The following is a 21,797-nucleotide window of genomic DNA, read 5'->3' on the forward strand; positions in this document are numbered from 1 at the left end:
CTTCAGCTGCAGTACTCACCTCCTCACCAGAACTGTCCCTGGAAGACTCACCATGCCCAGTGTTTAATTGAGGCCACTTTGTCTGAGCCTAGGATGTCAGGGACACACACCCTTGGGGTGCCTCATGATGTGTCTCCTGGCTTACAGTACAATATTGCAAAGAATGATGTCTGCATTAGTGAGAATTAGGATCATTCTGCACATCACGTGACAAGTGGGACACCTCTAGGATGGGGGGCTGGAATTCGGCTTCCAGTGGTTTCCACCCAAACTATTACTGTGCACCTGTCGGAAAGAGAAACGTCAGTTTTCAAGAATGTTGGGGGCAAAGACGAATAGTTTTATTGTAAAAACAGCACTAATATTACTAGTTCCCAACAAGCAGCAAAATTACTATCACCTGCATGTGTCAAAGTAGCCTTATTTATGCCCATATAATGATCTTTTATGCTTGGTTTTCAGTGCTTAACCTGACTCTGGTTGATCTTCCGGGTATGACCAAAGTCCCAGTTGGTGACCAGCCAGTGGACATTGAGTTTCAGATCCGTGACATGCTCATGCAGTTCGTTACCAAGGAGAATTGCCTACTTCTAGCTGTGTCTCCAGCTAATTCAGATCTGGCAAACTCTGATGCCTTGAAAATCGCCAAAGAAGTGGATCCCCAAGGTTTGTCTTAAAAGCAACCCAGAAATGACTTACTGTTGGGCCTGGTTCACACTAGTGTGATTTCAGATGCAATTTGAGTTGCACAGAATGGCATGACAGTGGAACTCACATTGTTTTCAATAGTGCCCCGTTCACATCAATGCGACTCGGCACGATGCCATTTTAGAAAAGGGTCCTGTAAAATTTTGGTGCGATTCCAGAGCGATTTTGGCTCTATAAAATATGAAAACCACATATAAAATGCAACTAAGTTGCACTTTATAATCACACTGAAAATCGAGTCGCAATAGCCTAGCCTAAATCTATTTTAATTTGAATTGGTTTCTGGCTTTGCATGCGTTTGTCTTATTTTACCCATGTGTTTATTCAGTGATGCCATAATATTGGTTTTGATACAGATCTGAAGTATATTCATTACAGTGGCTTAGAAAAGTGAAAGTTGTAGATTAGGCCAGTTTATTAAAATATTTGTAGGTATGTGTACACCATTTACAATCCAGTCCCTCAAAACCCAGTCCCGGTCCTATAAAGGGGTGTGTGACACCCCTTTGCTATCACTTATTCCTTCCTCACAAAGTAAACCATAATGATTTTTGGTTAGGTTTATTTTAGGAGCATGCATTTAAAGTGGTTCTAAAGAATGCATGGAGGTAAAAAAAACCTTCTGTGTGCAGCAGCCTCCCATCTCCCCTAATACTTACATAAACCCCCATCGTGATCCAGCGATGTGAATGAGAGCCTCGGTTCCTCGGGGACTCTCCCTCCTCATTGGCTCAGACAGCAGTGGGAGCCATTGGCTCCTGCTGTTGTCATCACAGCCTGTGAGCCAAGGAGGAGAGAAAGGGGGTGGGGCTGAGCTGGGTAAGGCTGGCCATGAATTATACCATTTTCTGTACAAATTTCTTTAGATTTTCCTTCAACTATGTAGTACAAAGGCCTGTCTAAAAGGATACAGTTGAAAATGTTGTTTAGTTTTGACCTCATATTATGTGGTTTTTGGTAAATCTAACAGAAAATTTTACAAGAAAATTGAACATGTATGGCCAGCCTAAGAGTTATGCTCAGAGGTCAAAGTTCAAATGCCATTCATCACACAACTGAAAACATCCTAAGGCTTCTTTCACACAGTCGGCCTCCGTAGGCGGATCCGTGCTGCTCAGCAGGGGATCGTAAAAAACAGATCCCCGCGGAGCAGGAAGGTGACAGATCCCTCTCCGCTCTGTGTGCGGAGAGGGAGGTGTCAGAGCCCCATGCATCTCTATGGGGGAATCGGATGAGAGCGGACTGCCTGTCTGCTCCCATCCGATCACCTGGACGGATGAAAAATAGGGTTTCCATCCGTACGGATTTCACGGACAGGATCGGATGCGGATGGCAGCGGGTGTCAGCGGACATGTCTCCACTGAAATCCGCTGCCCCATAGGGATGCATGGAGCATTCGATCAGATCTGCCTAAAAAACTGACAGGCAGATCTGATCGGAGCGATCGTGTGAAAGGACCCTAATGGTTTAGCCTTCTGCCTAAAATTAACAATAGTTTGTATTACTATGGCAAAAACAATAGATCCCATTGGACATGAAACCATTCTTCTAGTTGTGCCTTATTTGATATGACAACCATATATATTATGCAAAAATAAATTATTCTGATTCAGGCAATTGAGTCAACTGGCCTTGGGGTGTAATGAGAAAATGTGTTTTTCTCCCATATGGCAAAATTGACATATCTTGGATCAGAGCTGCAGATTAAGAGAGAGGTTGAACTTGGTAGACATTGGGGTTGATATACTTATGGCAAATAGAGTATACACTTTGCAAGTGCTGCTGCTTCAGAGCTCAGTAAATGTGGTAAATCCCTGCTGACTTCCATTATCCAATCGTGTGCTGGCAAAAATGTTGTTTTTTTTCCTTCCATGTGATTGAGAATTCTTTCTTTTTTTTTAAATAAATTCTTTATTTAATGGTGTGCAAAATATACAAAAACATTAATAATACATAGCAACATAGTCCAATTGTTCATTATCTGTGGTACAAAACTAGAAAGAGACCAACGAGGTCCGAGGAGCATTTGTCCCACTGCATTCCCACAGTCAGATCATAAGTAAGACATATGTGATATCACCAAATATCTGGTATATAAAACAATATACCTAGCCATGTAATAATTAGAGTAGAAGGTACCCAAACATGCCAGAACCCCCAGGCAAAGCCAAAACCCCCAATCAGCATCTGTCTACTGGCCAGTATATGAAGGCAATGGCTCTCGGGCCCCAGGGGCAGCCACGCGCACAGGCACAACAAATCCACCCGTAATGGAAGCATACCCATGAGTAATTGTAAGTATTTTCAGGTAGAAAAGAAGACACCAGTAGTGTCCCAGTGAAAAGAGAAGATAAGGGTAGGATAAGGTGGGGAAACACTTAGAGAAGAGAGATAAAGAGAGATGAGAGGGAAGAAAGGATAAGAAATAAAAAATAAAACGAGAATTCTTTCTAAATTAAAGCTTTACCTCATTTGCTAAGCTCCAGAGCAAATTCACTTGCAAAGTGCACGGTTTGTTTGCCTTAAGTAAATCAACCCCATTTTTTTTAAATTTGTGTATATTAACTATTTCAACAATGCTAATCATAGCTTTTTTAGGTAGAGCGTATCAAAGTTAAATTCTTTTATTTACCAACCATAGACAGATTTATTTAAAGACCATAGGGTCTGATTCAGAGATACTTTGTGATTATGTATAGCTCTTATAAAATATATTCTTAGTAAATAAAGGAATAACAAGACAGCTCCTTTTATCACATCTTTTATGCAGGACAACGCACGATTGGTGTCATAACCAAACTCGACCTGATGGATGAAGGGACAGATGCTCGAGATGTCTTGGAAAATAAGCTATTACCTTTGCGGAGAGGTGAGGACACATTTTTCATAATGATAGTGTACTACTTCTACACGCACAGCACTTGAGAAGAATTATTTCGTAAGAAATATGTACAAAATGATGTGTTCACTTAAGTAATTGTAATTAATTCTAATTTCTCTATCGCTCATTGACAGACGTAGTCTTCTTGATTCTCAAGAGCTGGGTTATGTTGTCTCCGCAGGAGTAGGACTAGGCAGAAAGACAAAACGTTCTGGCTCCACCTTAGGGGCAGTCCCTGAGGGTATATCCTCCCTCTCTCTGCTACAGGGAATCAGTTTTTTTCTGTCTAGTCAGGAGTAAGGACCTAAGTTCCTTGCTGGGATCTTTTGGTCCTGGCAAGACTTTTTTCTTTAAGAAAAAGACATTTTTTAGGTAGTTTTTCTCCAGTGTTTTTCCTGTGAGATCTTCAAGCAAAAATGCCGGACTGGGCGACACTTGTGGTCACCCCAGCCGGCCTACGAGCGCGCGCAGACCATGGCATTGCGCTTGGTCGGCCGCGACACATTCAAGTAAGTATGCGGGGCCGGGCGACGGGCTGGATGTTGAGATCCAGTGGTCACCCCGGTTTCTGCCTACGAGCGCGTGCAGACCAGAGCTCCGCGCTGGGTCGGCCGCGACGGAGTCCCAGTGGAGGGACTGACCTTGCGAGTTAAAAGTCTCGCTTGGACGCCAGGAACCAGAGAGTCGAGGCGTCCGGAGTGGTCCACAAACCCCCACCCCGGTGGAGAGGGTATTGTGAAGAGAGGGTGCCTGTCGGTTTGGTATGGTGAGTAAACGTTCCCTTTTTTTCTTTCCTCGTTATGAGGCAGTATGAATTATGGGCCCCTCCATATATGGTCAGTATATATCTGATACTTACAAGTCCCCCTTGTAATACAGCATGTGTTTGTGGGAAGTGGACTTGGTTTGAGAGCTAACACTGTAACACAGAGCAGACTGTAACATTACAGCAGACATAGGAGGTATAATCCTACCTTATTTGTAGTGTATCTCCTGTAGATCCATATATCGCCTCTTAGCAGAGATGCAGGTGGATGTGCTGGGAAAACGATTTCGGCGGTCCGCCGCCATTTTGCCGTAGACCAAGTGCATGTATGTCCTCAGGTCACGCCGGCCGCCATGTTTTTGGAGTCTTATGTCTCTTCTATGGGGGCGGCCATGTTTCGTGAGCCCAGCTACCTCGTGGAGAGCTGGGAACGCCGGAAGGCGTACACAGGGGGCGGAGCCACGTCCTTCTACCCGGGAAAAAGCAACAGCTCCTTCCAGTCTGTAAAAGACAGACGCTGACTGCAGTTGGTTGGAAACTTCACTGCATCGGTTGGTGAGCCTTGGGGGCCCTTCTCTCTCTCTGTGGGATCGAGAAGCAGGTACTCTGAGGGGCGCTATTGCGCTAGGGGGAGACACACAAAAAAAAAAAAAAGTTTTTTTGTTTTGCTGGCAAAGCTGTCCTGAATTAACATGGACCCTGCCACTCATGTATCTCCTCCGGATCCCCTCGAGGGGTCTGCAGGATCCTCCAGCACCCCACTGACAATTGAATCATTGTCAGCTATTATGGAAACTTTTGTGTCCCGGGTGGAAGTGGCTTGTCAGGGACAGGGCGCAAGAAAGCGACCCCCGCCTAACCCCTTATTATCTGAAACCTCGGATTCAGACTCTGAGCCTATTTCTGCAGTTGCAGGTACTTCATCTGGGATTGGTGTCTCGGGTCCTGTCTCTTCAGACAGCGAGGAGGATGTTTCGGCATCCGCCATAGCCCGAGAGGAAGCGTTGGTAAACGCACTCATTGTATCTGTTCAAGAAACCTTAAGGTTACAGGGTATTCCATCGGAAATAGCTGAAACTGAAATCCCTTTTGGGACTAAAAAACGCATCAAAGTGGCGAAGGTTTTTCCATTGCCCAAATGTTTTGGCAATCCAATTGAAGAAGAATGGCGTCTGCCAAAACGCACTTTTACTATTTCTAAACGCATTGACAGGCGTTATCCGTTTGAGGAAACCCTCATTAAGAAATGGACAGAACCACCTGTGGTGGATTCACCAATTGCTAAATTGAATAAAGCCACGGTTATTCCTCTAGAAGACGCTCCGTCTTTTAAAGATCCAGTGGATCGCAAGATAGAAGCTATGTCTCGCACCATGTTTTCCTTGATTGGATCAGCTTTCAGACCTATAATAGCTATTGGTCTGGTTTTGCAGGCTGTAACTGAATGGACCAAGTGGTTACGCCGGGACTTAGAAGAGGTCCCTCAGGCGGTATCAGATTTGTTGGAACAAATGATACAGGGGTTACAGCTTGTGTGTGATGCGGCGTTAGACGCCACTCCATTATTGGCGCGAGCATCAGTCTCAGCAGTGGTTCTCAGGCGTACACTGTGGCTAAAAGGTTGGTTAGCCGACCAAGGTTCCAAAAAAGCATTGGCTAATATCCCCTTTTTAGGAGAGCGTCTATTTGGAGCCAACTTAGATGAGATCATTAAGGATCTCACGGGTGGAAAGAGCACCTTTTTACCGCAAAATTTTAAAGGTAAAGGAACTCGTCAAAGACGAGGGCCTTCTTTTTCTGCTCACAAGAGGTTTTTTCGTCCCGCGGGTGAAAAAACTAAGTCCTCCAAAGCTCCTGCAGGAGGCGTCAGGGGTCGTTGGTCGGGCAAGCAAAAGCCCGCCCCCTCCAGACCTGAAGATAAACCGTCCAAAGCCTGAAGGTGCGCCCCCACCCATAACTGGGGTGGGGGGACGTCTTCGCCGGTTCCCGGATCCATGGCTTTCCAGAATCCCGGACAAATGGGTTTGCGAAGTCATAAGGTCAGGGTACAAGATCGAGTTTCGATCTCTCCCACCGGCGCGATTCTTCCCTTTCAATATCCGACTATCCCTGGATCGTTTAGAAGATCTGCGGAGAGCAGTCACAGATTTACTACAACAAGGAGTGGTAGTCCACGTTCCTTGGACAGAACGGTTTCAAGGGTTTTATTCAAACCTATTTACAATACCCAGGAAAGAGGGCAAAGTGCGTCCAATTCTGGACTTAAGAGCACTCAATTCTTTTGTCAACATAAGAAGATTCAGAATGGAGTCCATTCGCACAGTAGCAGCCTTCCTGCATCCAGGGGATGTCCTAGCGTCCATAGACATCAAGGACGCATATCTTCACATTCCCATTTTCGCAGGACATCAGCGGTTTCCCACTATCAGTTTGTGGCGTTACCTTTCGGTCTCGCCACGGCTCCGCGGGTCTTCACGAAGGTGTTGGCCCCAATGTTGGCACTTCTGCGCCAAAGAGGCATATCGATCCTTGGTTACCTAGACGATCATCTGCTTCATGCAGAGTCTCCTCAGACCTTGCTACAAAACATAGAAATTACTATGATTTCTTTACAGGAATTCGGGTGGCTGGTGAACCAGCAAAAGTCATTTCTGGTTCCCACCCAGAGGCTCGAATATCTGGGTCTAATTCTAGACACAGTCAGGACAAGAGTTTTTCTTCCGGTAGGGAAACTCCGGAAGATTCAATCAGCAGTCCAGTTGTTACTATCCAACAGCTGGTCTTCTCTTCGAACTTGCATGAGGGTTCTGGGGTTGATGGTGGCTTCCTTCGAAGCAGTCCCATTTGCCCAGTCCCATACCCGAATTCTTCAGCAAGAGATTCTTCTCAGATGGAATCGGAATCCGGAATCCCTGGACAATCAGATCCGATTGAGCAAACAGACCAGAGAGTCTCTGGTCTGGTGGCTTCGGTCTCCGATGCTCAGCCAGGGAAAGTCATTTCTGCCAATATATTGGACGATAGTGACCACGGATGCCAGTCTATCTGGATGGGGAGGAATTCTCGGTCAGTTATCTGTCCAGGGACTTTGGTCCCCGGAAGAATCCAGGTTACCGATAAATGTATTGGAACTGAGAGCGATCAGACTTTGTCTGATTCACTGGACCGGGCAGCTCCAGGGCAGCCCGGTTCGGATCCAGTCGGACAATGCCACGGCCGTGGCTTATGTCAATCACCAGGGGGGCACCAAGAGTGTCCGAGCGGCCAAAGAAGTGGCTGGCATTCTTCGCTGGGCGGAACGATTTGTTCCAGCAATCTCTGCGGTGTTCATTCCGGGGGTGGAGAATTGGCAGGCAGATTATCTCAGCCGTCAGACTCTGGATCAGGGGGAATGGTCCCTCCATCCAGAAGTTTTCCACCAGTTGTGCCTACGGTGGGGCACCCCGGATGTGGATCTGTTGGCATCACGATTCAACAGGAAAGTTCAGAGATTCGTGGCTCGCTCCCGCGATCCTCTAGCAGAAACCGCAGACGCACTGATCGCCCCGTGGGGGCAATACCAGCTAATGTATGCCTTCCCTCCTCTCGCGTTACTGCCAAGACTTCTTCGCAGGATAGAGGAGGAAGGAATTCCAGTAATTCTGGTAGCTCCGGACTGGCCTCGTCGAGCTTGGTACGCCGACGTGGTCAGACTGGTGGCGGACGTCCCGTGGAGACTTCCTCTCAGGGAGGACCTACTGTCTCAGGGACCGATCTTCCATCCTGCTTTACGATCGCTGTCTTTAACGGCCTGGCTATTGAGACCCAGGTGCTGAAGGACAAGGGATTGTCAGCTTCAGTTATTCCTACTCTAGTTGAAGCAAGGAAAGCGACTTCCAGAAAGATTTATCATCGCACATGGAAGTCCTACATTGCATGGTGTGAACCTTTGGGGTTCCGTCCTCGGTCTTATTCGATTAGTCGAATATTAGCTTTTCTGCAACAAGGGGTTGAGCAGAAACTGGCCTTGAGTACTATCAAGGGTCAGGTCTCAGCATTAGCTATCTTCTTTCAGAAGCCTTTGGCTACTCATTCCTTGGTGCGGAATTTCATCCAGGGGGTGCGACATCTGGCTCCGCCAGTGCACGCGCCGTTACCCCCCTGGGATCTTAATTTAGTGTTGTCGGTTCTTCAGAAACCTCCCTTTGAAGATATTAGGGAGATTCCTCTACCTACGTTGTCCCAGAAGGTGGCCTTCTTGGTGGCTATTACTTCTGCACGCAGGGTGTCAGAACTGGCCGCATTATCTTGTCGTTCACCATATCTGGTGGTTCATAGAGATAAGGTGGTTCTTCGTCCGAATCCATCCTTCCTACCAAAAGTGGTTTCAGAATTTCATCTGAATGAAGAAATTGTGTTACCTTCCCTGTGTCCTAAGCCCAGTCATCCTCGGGAGTTTGCTTTACACTCCTTGGACGTGGTCCGGGCGATCAGGGTATACTTGAAAACGACAGACTCGTTTCGCAAGACGGATTCACTTTTTGTGATCCCAGATGGACCCAAAAAGGGGTTGCCTGCATCTGCCGCGACCATTTCCAGATGGATCAGACAGACGGTAGTACAGGCTTATTCTATTAAGGGTCGGGAGCCCCCGTTCCCTGTTAAGGCGCACTCCACTCGGGCGCTTAGTGCGTCATGGGCCTTTCGCCATCAGGCGTCAGTGGTCCAGGTGTGCAAGGCGGCTACCTGGTCGTCGGTGCATACCTTTACAAAACATTATAAAGTTGATGTAATGGCATCGTCTGATGCCTCGTTTGGCCGCAAGGTTTTGCAGGCCGCAATTTGAGGAGACCAGTGGTCTACCTCGAGGGTTTTTTTCCGTTGGAAATTTTTCTTTAGTCTCATTCTTTGTTTATAATGAGCCTTTAAAACTTCTAGTTTGGCACCGGTTTGGCCTTCTAGATTGGATTTGATTTTGTCAATCCCACCCCTCATTTGTGGCACTGCTTCTGGATGTCCCAGCTCTTGAGAATCAAGAAGACTACGTCTGTCAATGAGCGATAGAGAAAAATGGATTTTTGTAAGATCTTACCGTAAAATCCTTTTCTCTTAAGCTCATTGACAGACGTAGTACCCGCCCCTCTATCATTGAGTTGGGTTGGGTTAAATTCTCTGTTACTGCTTTAGAACAGAACTGATTCCCTGTAGCAGAGAGAGGGAGGATATACCCTCAGGGACTGCCCCTAAGGTGGAGCCAGAACGTTTTGTCTTTCTGCCTAGTCCTACTCCTGCGGAGACAACATAACCCAGCTCTTGAGAATCAAGAAGACTACGTCTGTCAATGAGCTTAAGAGAAAAGGATTTTACGGTAAGATCTTACAAAAATCCATTTATTCTTACAGTCAAACTTCTGGCAGATATAAACAGTCACCATTATGTATTCAATTACCAAAAATAATCAGTAAAAATATTCTGAAATGTGGCAAGTTTAATTATCAAAATCTGCCTTTATGTTAGCTTACTGTTATCTTCTCGCATCAGGGCTGAGCCTAAAAGGAGTGGCAGATCTGTGAGCTATTATGGCTCTTTTGCATTCCACAAAAAAAGCAGACTGTTGCCCTCCTAATTGTAGGGGAGCTCATTCACAACCCAGTCAACAAGTTGAGGTTGGGTTGGTAGCCAAGCTGTATTGCTTGACTGCAGTTTGAAAGCAGGATCACAAAACTAGCTCTGCATTACGGCAAGGGTGCCTGGATCTCGAAACTGGCTACAAATATATTTACACAACTTTTGGCCTTCAGGACACGTTATAATGTATTTATTTGTTGAAAGACTTTAACTGCATTTTTAGGGAGTTTTTGTAATATGAAATAAACAGGAGGGTAAAACATCAATACAGTATATCTTTAGGCACAGACCACAAGTCAATGAGATACGTATATAGCTGTTGGTTTTTTTTTACCCCAATTCTTCATATTTCTGATAAGTGCCTGCTGTACCATGTACTTGTATGAGAAAGTATCCTGTTCTCTTTGTATTCCTTGATGTGAAATCCCTGGTGTTTATGCTAGTCCTTGCTTTCCTAATAAAAACTGAACACACTTAGCAGGAGATCACAGCGTGGTCAGTTCTCTAGCTGTGCCGAGAACTCAGCCTGCTCTCCTCCAATGATTAGACTTGTACAGTTGTGTATATCAAAGATATCAATATCCATAAAGTGCAAAAAATGCTAAATAGCAAATGTGCAAAGAAAACTTCCAATAAAGTTCAAATATATGCAATATAAATAAAAATACAGTGTGACAATAGTGGAAATTAATCAATTCCATCAAACATAAATTGAAAACGCAGCAAAGGATGAACAAATAAAAAAAAAGGGTGCTCCGAGATATAAAGTGCATATCCGATCAAAGGAAGAACTTCACGTGTTCAGAAACAGGGAATTATTACCCTAAGTGTGACCATCACCAGAATGAAGAGTCAGGAGCGCTTACCAAAATATGTGGACTCTAAACCATAGGCAGAGTCATTTAAGCAGGAAGTGGTGTCACTCTTAGTGTAATGGTCTCCCAATAGTTGTCACCGTCTCCTCAAGTCTTTGATAGGCATAAAGGAACTCTGTACCCAAGAAAACAAAAAGCCTCAGAAGTTCATTGCTGTCTGGTCATTTTGCTTTTGCATACATTTTCAGTAACTGGTACTCTCACATCCTAACTGGTCTATTCTTAGCTGTCCTCTTCAATTCTTTTGAATACCTTGGAACAGGGGTAGGCAACCTTTGAGAGGTGGAGATTTACCTTTAACAGAGCAGCATCTGTGTGCATTCCTTCAGCCCAGAGTATACTGTATCAATACAGGTGTAAATGGACACAAGTCCTTTTACATCTGGACTCCTGTAGACCTACATGGAGCTTTCAATCAGGTCTGTATGAAAAACTGACAGGCAGCTCTAATTGGAAAGCTTGGGTGAAAGGTTCTTAAGGGGGAGTGGTTAAGGGACAGTAAAAACACAGCTCAACTGCAGGTGTTTACTGTCCCCAAAAATGCAAGTGTAAAGTAGGATCTCACTGTGTGCTTATGATCATTAGCATTAGGCCCCTTTCACAGGATAGGTCTGATCGGGTGTGCCTGTCCATTTTTCAGGCAAACCTGATTGGACCTTCCATTCACTTCTATTGAGCAATAGATGTAAATGGTCTTGTGTCAGTTTACACCCGCCTACCTCCAATCTGATCTGATCTGCTAAAAAGAAAACGGATGGGGATCTGTTCCCCTCACACAAGATGAATTCGATCAGAGGGCAATCGGGTGTAAACAGATAGACTGGTCTGCTTATACCGGCCACCCATAAAGCAGCGTGGGCTGTGTCCGTATTTGCTCTGCATAAGTGGAGCGGACATTGATTTGTCTTCCACCCGCTCTGCTCAGTGGGGGGGATCAGCGGACAGTCCCTCTGCTGAGCAAGCGGATTCTGTCCCATGTGAAAGGGGCCTTATGATAATACACAGTCAGCAGGTTATGATCATCATTAGCATTTATAACACACAGACAGCAGGTTATGATCATCAAAATTATGATAACACACAGGCAGTTGCGTTATCATGGTTCTGTCACAGTTTGTCACATGGCTGTTGGATGCTGACTTGGTTGCTGACCTTATGGGTCATAATGTGATGGGACAAACTATGACAAAGAGCCAGGCACCTGCTGACTGCTGCCTCTGTGTTATAATAGTAGTCCAGTTAGAGCATTCTATCCAGCTTTAAAAAATTTACGGTTAATTCTGAGAGGGAGTAAAGCTCCCCCCAGGAATAACCCAGCGGTTATTTGGGCAAAAAAACTGGATTAATTGGGTAAATTATAAACCAAGTCTTTAATGAGAAATTACATTAAAAAGAGTACAGTCACACAATATTGCACGTGACGTACCACAAAAAATTCACCCCTAAAAACACCCAGTCTATATAAAAACAACTGGTATGGGTACGTCCGAACTATTTACCTATGTGAACTGCCTTAATCTGAGCGAAATGCTGGAGTATGCTGGAAGATTAACTTTCTGCAGGCATATCAGGGCAGTGATGGCGAACCTTGGCACCCCAGATGTTTTGGAACTACATTTCCCATGATGCTCATGCACTCTGTAGTGTAGTTGAGCATCGTGGGAAATGTAGTTCCAAAACATCTGGGGTGCCAAGGTTCGCCATCACTGCCCTAGGGCTATCCTGCACTTTAGGCCACTTTTGTAACCAGACACTTGCTGTGTTATCAAGGATTGTAGTCTAATAAAGACCTATCAACATGATCATGTGTGTATGGCTAGACACAAAAAACATAGGCACTGTATGGATATTCCAACTAACAAGGTTATGTAGCATGATTGATTTCCTCATAATTAGTGAGGTCATGTTGGGAGGGCACCTCTGGCTGAAGGGATCTGCTGTCCAATTGAATATGGAAAGTTCACAAAATTCAAAACTGTCCTGTTGATATGTTGTCACAGGGATAATAGGAGCGAGCTCGGCTTACCCCGTCTTCTGATAATCTGCTGATTACCTGTGTCCTATCGCTGCATCGGTCAGTAAGAAATCGTACCTGCTCCAACTCGTTCAGCCTTGATGAGATTCGGCATAGAGTGAGTGGTATTGTCAGCCGTACGGAGTGGTCCTCAATCCCTTCCTAAGGTCCATAAAGAGGTCTCAAAAGAGATCTACGCCACATCTGGGGCACTCGTCCAGTATCTCCCAAGTGTTGTTGGCGTGTTGCTGGCACCCCCACTATATACTTGTCCACTTAGTGCATATAGTTCCTAGAGTTCCGAAATCGGGTGATGTGTCTACAATATTGATGTGTTTCGCTACGTCATACTTAGCTTTGTCAGGATAGCCTGCTACCCTTCCTAATCTCCTTAAGTATGGAGCTGTCATGTAGGAGGGGCCATCTAAAAATTGAGTCTTAAAGTGGCATGTTTTGCTATGCTTAGACAAGTTAATTTTTCTAAATATAGATATGCCTTAATACTTTTCCCTACGACTCCCATATCTAGGGACCAAGCCAAAGGGAACTAGAGATATACAGAAGCGTATATAGTCAGTTAAAGTATACCATTTTTATATTTGTATATGCACCTATCTCATTGCATAAACCCAATCTATTGTACCTTCCACTGGAAATAGACTGAGAGAAACTGCTGCCCTAAACCAGCACGAGCTAATTCTCCAGGAATACCTGGCAATTTAGCTCCGTGTTTAACCCCAAAAGTACCAAAGCTCTCAACTTATAAATCATTTTACCTTTCTTAAAGTACTTTATCGAAATTCCCTCTTCTTGGGGGCAATTTAAGGATATAAATTCCTTTTATCTTCATTCCCCCAGAGTTTCCTCCATGTACTTTTTGAAAATGTGTCACCAGTGGTTTTTCTGGGTCTTTTTCTTTCATTTCTCCAATATGCTCACCTATACTCACTCGTGGCTGTCTTTGTCTTACCTATATACAATTTATTGCAAGGACAGATGAGCATATAAATGACCCTAGTTGTGGAAGAATTGATAAGATCCTTGAAGTCCGTTCAGGGGTGGTCTTTATTTAGACATGTAGTCACGTGATGCACTATCAAAAAATCCCTATTCACAGGTGTAAGAGCATGGCCTTTACATTGGGAGACGAGATAGACCAAGAGATACAAGCAGCCTTTGATAGAGATGTGTCTCACTCCCTGACTGATGAGGAAGAAATAAAGGAGAGATTTAAGGAACGAAAAAAAAACTATTGATTTAACACCTAAACAGGAAGTGGGACATTTCATTTTTGGAAACCTACATTAAATACATACATTAGAAATTAAATTATCCCCAGAGGATTTCGTGATGGAGTAGTTCTGGCTGAACACCTCCAAACTGAGAGATTCCTTACAAAATGGAAAACACTCTGTATTAACCACGGAGTAGCAGTGATAGACCTCATTGTGGAGGAGGAAAAAATACAATTAAAAGAACTCGTAAAACAGATAGATGAGAGAATAAAAGGCCTTGCACCCTTTAAAGAAACTGAATTCCAGAGACTTAATGACATCCTAAAGAAAGAAGTAGAACGTATCCAAAGGAATCTGAAATTTACTAAACAGTCAAAATTTAAAAGAGATTTACATGACTGGAAGATAGGGGAAATATTTAATTTGAATAAACAACGTGGGCGGAGCAGGTCTAGAAGAGGGGGGCCAAGGTCTACGTCACAGTCAGGAGATGACTGATCATATAGTGATATACATGAGGAGATGGGCCAGAAATCTGTATCTTTTTTAGAACCAGAGGGGTCAGAAGATCCTCGAGACAATTCAACAGTAACCGCAGCTCCAACAAGAGGAAAAGGGAAAAGGAGAGACAGAGAAACCACAGACAGGAAGACAAGGACCCAGAGTCAAAAGAAATAGACTCTTTTCTCAAACAGGACAAAAGGGTCATTAATCTCTCTGACTTCCTTCTAGCAAATAGACACCTTCAGTTACTTCGAAAAGGAATGTCGTTCTCCCCTACAGACAATATGGATGAATTTATGGTCTATAAAGACGTTACATTATTCCTCCATAAAGTCTTTCTGAAAACACTCTACAATAAAGAACAGGGACCCCAAGGGAGCAGTGAACAGATTAATAAGAATGACAGGATAGCCCTGGAAATGTTGATGTCACTATTAGATGAGAATGATAAGGAGGAAACTTCCCCTAACATGTCGAGGAGACAGGCAAACCTAAAATTAAAATCTCCTAAAATGCCACAATTTCACAAAAATAAGTGGCTTAGCCTTTTTTTTTTTTTTTTCGACATGGTCCAAATGGATTTAAAAACAATAGACTGGACTAGGGGTACCAAAGACAATCTCACTAGGGAGGAACAACAGGCCCTGAAAGAATTAAGAGGCCAAAAACCTGATAATAAAAAGAAGCAATAAAGGAGGGAACGTGGTTTTACTGAATGAAAGCGATTATGAAAAAGAATTCCTAAGACAATTAAGGGATGTAACTACTTACCAACAATACTAGTGAGTAACTTAAATGAAAAGCTGATATTGGCTAAAGAGGCAGGCCTACTCACCAGTGGGTCAGTTCTTACGTATTAAATGAAACATTTGCAGGGGGGGAGGAGCCTGCACAATCCAGATGTGAGGGTGGGGAACGCTGTGGCGCCAAAGCTTCCTTGAAATGGAGCTCCGGGTTCGAGATGGGACCTAGCTGCCTCACTACACCATCCCCCTTCGTCCTCGTGCTTGTCCTGCTTCTCCCGATGCTCGCTTAGAGACGGATCCGATGGCCCATTCAGTAAAAACTCGCCTGTCATCTTTTGGCCGCATCACTCTTCTGGCTGGAGCCGAAGCCCTGCCTGCTACGAAACTACAGACCACAGAGTGAGACTCAGAGACCATTCATAGTGGTGAGCGGTGAGCGGTCAGCTCTGTCACTGCACTGCTACTCCTGGTCTCCCGGACATTTGAGCATGGGACTGCAGCAATTTGTAAGTACAAATTGAAGTAATTGGAGGATAAGTTAAACTTGTTCCAATATTCCAGCACTGATCAAACGAACAGTCTGAGCTGGTTACTTTACCCTGAGTAACATCATATTACCATCACTTTTCTACATATTGCCACATTATTACACAATGGTGTATCGCTCCGCTGTTTGACTGCAGGCTGCGGAAGATGACATCCTGCTGACGCCCTGATGATACGTGGTTGTGTGAAGGGAAGGATTGGAAAGACTTGAGAAGTGACCTGCTGATAGTAATTCTGTCTCTTTCTCCTTGTCTATTTATTGATCTTTAGTTATTGATCTACTGGTCTATCTCTGGATCCTGAAACTCTGGTTAATCACCGGTCCTCTACTTAATGATGGGATCTTTCTCTCTACTGATACCCTCACTTGCTTTGGATTGCTCCCAGACTGTTTTGGGAACCTCTAACATATGCATTCTCCTGCGACTCTCCCGCTGATTTGTTTTTCCTTTTTTTGAGCTGAAATATTTACCTAACTTCTGCTTGTCTTTTGGCATATTGTTGGCGTTCTTTAATTAGGGGGAACCAGCCAAAACAGCTAAAAGTATTTAAAAATACTTTAAGAGAAAAACCAAATAAAGAAACCAAATAAAACACATAAAAGTTTAAAAGTTCAAAAGGTTAACATGAGGCTTAGGTCAGCAAGAGGCCGTGCAACAGCAAATTCACCCAGTGTATGTGCCAGTACCAACACGTTTAAAAAATTCATGATCCATGAAGAGAGCTCGGAAAAAGCCTTACCTGAGAAATCACAAGGAGCACGATCAAAACAGATGGAACTAAGAACTGATGCAAGTAGAATGTCACTCGGCCTTGACTCTGGGGAACAGAATAGACCGATAAAGACATCAGAAGTGGACGCTGGTCTTGATCAAAGTGTGGAAAAAACATTGAGCGATCAAACGCTCTCAAAGAAAGAAATTACTATAATGCTTGCGGCATTAGAAAAGTCTTTGAAAACAGACTTAATAACAATTCATACAGATCTGACCCATCTATTACAGCGAGTTGAAGATCTGGAAAAAAGACAAGAAAACTACATGAGGACAATAAAAGACCTAAAAGGTGATGTGAAGGAATTATGGAGAGAATGTAGAGATCTCACCTATAAGATGGAGGACCAGGAGAATAGGAGCAGGAGGAAGAATCTAAGAATAGGCGGTCTACCAGAACAACATGGCGAAGACCTATTTGATAAAATGAGAGAAGTCTTTAACCCACTAATGGAAGGGAGAGAAATAGCCTGGGATAAGATAAAGAGAGTACATCAGCTTAGGAGACCAAGAAATATCTCAACAGAAACCCCCAGGGACATTATCATTCGATTTCAGAACTATTCCGACAAGGCACAGATTTAAACAATTCTAAAAAGAAAACCGTCCTTTAGTTATGAAAGCACAGTGGAAATGCGGAAGTGTGAACCCCTCGTCTCCCCATTTGGCTAGTCCGAGTAGAGACACGGGGGGCAACAAGCAATGGGAGTAGAGAGGAGTTTGAGTTCAAATTAATTGTTTGAAAATAATATATAATGTTAGAAGGATAAATATACCAACTAAAAGACATAGTTGTAGAAGAAATCAGACGTAACTCCACCAAAATCATTTTCTTACAGGAGACATATATTGCACAGGATACAAACGTGAAAATATATTTAAAATATTACCCTACCTGGTATTTTGGAGATCAACCTATTAAGAGAGCAAAGGGGGTGGCAATTGGTATGGCTAGAGAGGTGAGGTTCTCCCTGGAGGGGAGATTGGGAGATTGGTTGACCCAGAGGGTCGATACATCCTCCTAAAGGGACAACTTTAAGGAAGGGATTGTACCCTGGCAAATATATATTGCCCAAACAAAAATTCAAAAGAGTATTTGAGGAAAGCTTTAGATAAATTGTCCCTCTTTAAAAAGGGTGACCTTTTACTGGCAAAAAAAGGGTGACCTTTTACTGGCAGGAGACTTTAATTTCTGCATGGATCCATCATTGGATTGTACATCGAGTGCGCGGGAAGTGGGAGGCTCTCAACTGAGGAAGGTAAAGAATAAGCGCTTCCGATGTCAATTGGCTGACGCTTGGAGAATTCAACATCCAGGAGAGAGGGATTACTCTTTCTATTCTCTCATACACTCGACCTACTCTAGATTGGACTTCATAATGATAGAACACATGATGATAGAAGCATTGGTCAGCACATTAATAGGGTCAATGACCATCACGCCCCAATTATTATGGAAATAAAATTCCCAGGCCCCCAGGGAAAGGGGAATCCCTAGAGCATAATCGAAGAACTATTGCAGGATGAGGAAGTGGGGAAAAAAATAGAGGAGGAGTTGGACCAATATTTCCTAGTAAATGAGACCCGGGATGTTTCCTCGGCAACAGCCTGGGAAGCTCAAAAAGCATATATTAGAGGAATACTTATCTCAATAGGATCCAAAAAAAAAAAAAAGGGAAAGAACTATTCACATAAATATATTAATATCAGAGATACACAAGCTGGAACAAATACACAAAAATAATTTAGACGCGGATATACAAAAAGCATTAATATTAAAAAGAGATAAATTGAGAGCAGCGTCTCAACTATGCTTTAACAGGGTTGGCAAGGAAAGATACAAATGGGGCAATAAACCTGGAAAATATCTGGGAGGATTATTAAAAAATAAAAATAATATCCAACTTTATATTCTATTCAGCAGCAAGAGACATTAGAAGGGGAACAACTTAGAAAACAAAAAGATACAAGAATATATAAAGGACTCAAAGCTGCCCAAAATAGAAACAGAAAAACGACAGGCTCTAGAGACACCGATTACCTCAAAAGAAGTATCTGAAGCATTAAAGAATTCTCCATCTGTGAAAATCCCTGGCCCGGACGGGTACACCACCCGTTATTACAGGAGATTTAAGGAAATATTGGTCCCGAAACTCTGCTGTTATATGAATGAGATAGCTGAAAAAGGGGAAATGAGAGCGGAGTCTTTGCAGGCCCATATAACAGTAATACCTATGGATGGGAAAGATACAACTTTGCGTTCTAGCTTTAGACCAATATCACTGCTAAATACAGATATAAAATTGTACACAAAAATTTTAGCGACTTGATTGAAAGAGCTGATGACAGAATGGATCCATGCAGACCAGACAGGATTTATCCCAGGTAGAGAGGGTAAAGAAAACGAGATAAGAACTCAACTGTTATTACATAAGTCTAAGGGACAAGAGACTCTGGACCTCTTACTGTCAATCAATGCCGAGAAAGCTTTTGACAGAGTGGACTGGGAGTTTATTTTTGAAACAATAAAGGACTTGGGTATTGGACCAAAAATTACACGATGGATATGAGCTTTGTACAGAAATCCATCTGCATTGGCGAAAGTAAACGGTAGTCTATCTACACATTTTAGGATGAGCAATGGGACGAGACAGGGATGTCCCTGTAGTTCATCCTGTCATTAGACCCATTGTTGGCATCTATAAGGAATAATGTTGACACAAGGGGTTTGGATTAGACAGGAAGAACATAAAATCGCAGTATATGCAGTGATATTTTATTTTATATCAGAAACCCTAGAATAACCTTCCCAAATGTTATCAAGGAATTGAAAAGATATGGAGAACTATCGAATTTTAAAAATAAAACCCAGTTGAATATTCTAAATATTAATCTAAGTAAAAAAGTAGAGAGCCTTACAAAGGGAATTTCCATGTACATGGGTGAAGGGAAAATTAAAATATCTAGGGATAAATATAACCCCATTACTTGAAAAATTATATAAAGTTAATTATGTACCTCTGCTTGATGAGATGATGAGATAAAGTTAAACATGAGGAATATGGTGAGTTGTCCAATCTCTTGGTTGGGGAAAATAAATGTGTTTAAAATGATAATCCTGCCTAATATATTATACAGATTCCAAATGCTGCCTATTGCTGTTCCACCGGCATTCTTCAAGACAATTTTTAACAATGTTGTTAAATTTCATGTGGCAGGGGAAAAAACAGAGGGTGCAGTATTCAAGGGGGATTAGCAGCACCGGACATAAAAAGATACTACACACACAGCAGCAGTGATAGCACGAATGGTAGAATGGACAAAAAGAAAAAACACGGGGAATAGATGGGGGGAGATGGAAATCACATTAAGTCAAACACATCTGGATAACAACATCTGGGTCCCACCAAAATATAGGGATGTACATGATGATACACAAGAAATCACGACAGTGGCACTGAAAGTATGGAATGCGTTTATATAAGCAGGTTGGGTGGGAATATAACTCTCCATTATTATCACTAGAAGGCACACAATATTTTTTACCAGGAATAGAGAAACAATTTGGTGGTTGGTTAAGGAATTTGCAGTTAAAAGATATAACACATAATGGGAAGAGTAGGTCTTTGCGCAAATAAAAAATAGGGGAGGTTTGATATTAAATGAGTGGAGGTACAGGCAATTGAAACACTTTGTAGGATCTCTTCCTCTACCCATCAGACCGGAAAAAGAATTGAACCTGGTGGAAAGGCTTTGTAAGCCAGCAGTAAAATTAAGTCATAGTCTGTCCCAAATATATAAGATGTTAACTGATCTGATGGGTATAAGGAAACGCCCATATTTAGAAAAATGGGAAAGAGAACTAGGGTTAAGGAAAGCACAAGTTGAGGTTGGACTGCAATAAGGTAAGGTTATTAATGTAAGGGGAAGAACAGGTTGGGGGTGGGAGAATTTAGGGGGATAAAATGAGTTTTGGAATGGAGTTTTAAAATGAAATTTGGAAGAATTTTTTTTTTCTTAATGTTGTACCTTAACTTGAAACAAGCAAATAAAAAAGTAACTGCACAAAACAACAAGATTATAGACAGGAAGAAAAATAACTTTATACAAGATTCTGAGAACGTGGCTACTCCCATAGACAATTATGTAGGACCAAATAAAAAGCTGCGGGTCGTAAGAGAAATGAACTGCTTCAAAACAAGGAAATTTGGGTTTGTTTGAGCCCAGATCGGGGCTCAATGGGACAAAGTACAGGGGGTTCTACAAAAACATTGGGGCATTCTTTTTTTTTAATCAGAAAAAAACTTTTATTGAGAAATGGCATAGAACAGAAAAAACACTGTACAGAAGATATAAAAATCAGCGCAGATGTACATACAACCATAAAGGATCACAGAAGACAATGCTGTCCAGTGCAAAGAGCATAACCACAAGGGAATAACAATGCCATGTCATATGCAGTATGGAAAAATAAAACTAAAACTAAAAAAAGAACATTGGGGTATTCTGATGAATAACCCAACAATTGCTAAATTTGTAGGTAGTTCCCCAAAAATGGTGGCCCGCAGGGCATCCAACCAGGATGATATTCTAATTCATTCAGAGTTCGTGCAAAGTCCAGCTGAAAATTGGTTAACCATGTACCCTAGATCGATGGGGTATGTTCCCATGTGGCAAATGCCAAATGTGCCCGTTTGTGGATCGTACAGCTACTTTCACGGACTTCGAGAATGAAAAAGAGTATAAGATCAAGGATCTTATCAATTGTTCCACAACTAGGGTCATTTATATGCTCACCTGTCCTTGCAATAAATTCTATATAGATAAGACAAAGAGACAGCTACGAGTGAGGATAGGTGAGCAATCAATGACATATTAGAGAAATTAAAGAAAGACCCAGAAATACCACTGGCGAAATTTTTTCAAAAAGTACATGTAGGAAACGCTGGGGGAATGAAGATAAAGGGAATTTATGTCCTTAAATTGCTCCCAAGAAGAGGGGATTTTGATTAAGTACTTTTAAAAAAAAGAAAAATGGTGGGTTTAAAAGTTGAGAGCTCTGGTACCTTTGGGGTTAAACACATGGCTAAATTGCCAGGTATTCCTTGAGAATTAGCTTGTGCTGGTTTAGGGCAGCAATTT

At 42.8% G+C, this 21,797-nt stretch overlaps 1 protein-coding gene across 4 annotated transcripts in view; it reads left to right on the forward strand.

The window, feature by feature from the left end:
- The window catches only part of DNM1 (dynamin 1), a 254,922-nt gene that overhangs the window by 90,561 nt on the left and 142,564 nt on the right, over positions 1-21,797 (forward strand). For all 4 annotated transcript variants that reach the window (XM_082262794.1, XM_082262793.1, XM_082262792.1 and 1 more), the window contains exons 4-5: positions 463-666; positions 3,479-3,577. In XM_082262794.1, coding sequence (XP_082118920.1) covers positions 463-666; positions 3,479-3,577 — 303 coding nt within the window. The remainder of the gene's footprint in view (positions 1-462; positions 667-3,478; positions 3,578-21,797) is intronic.

The sequence above is a fragment of the Pelophylax lessonae genome (genome assembly GCF_965119305.1).
Source record: "Pelophylax lessonae genome assembly, chromosome: 7".
Classification (NCBI taxonomy): Eukaryota; Metazoa; Chordata; class Amphibia; order Anura; family Ranidae; genus Pelophylax; species Pelophylax lessonae.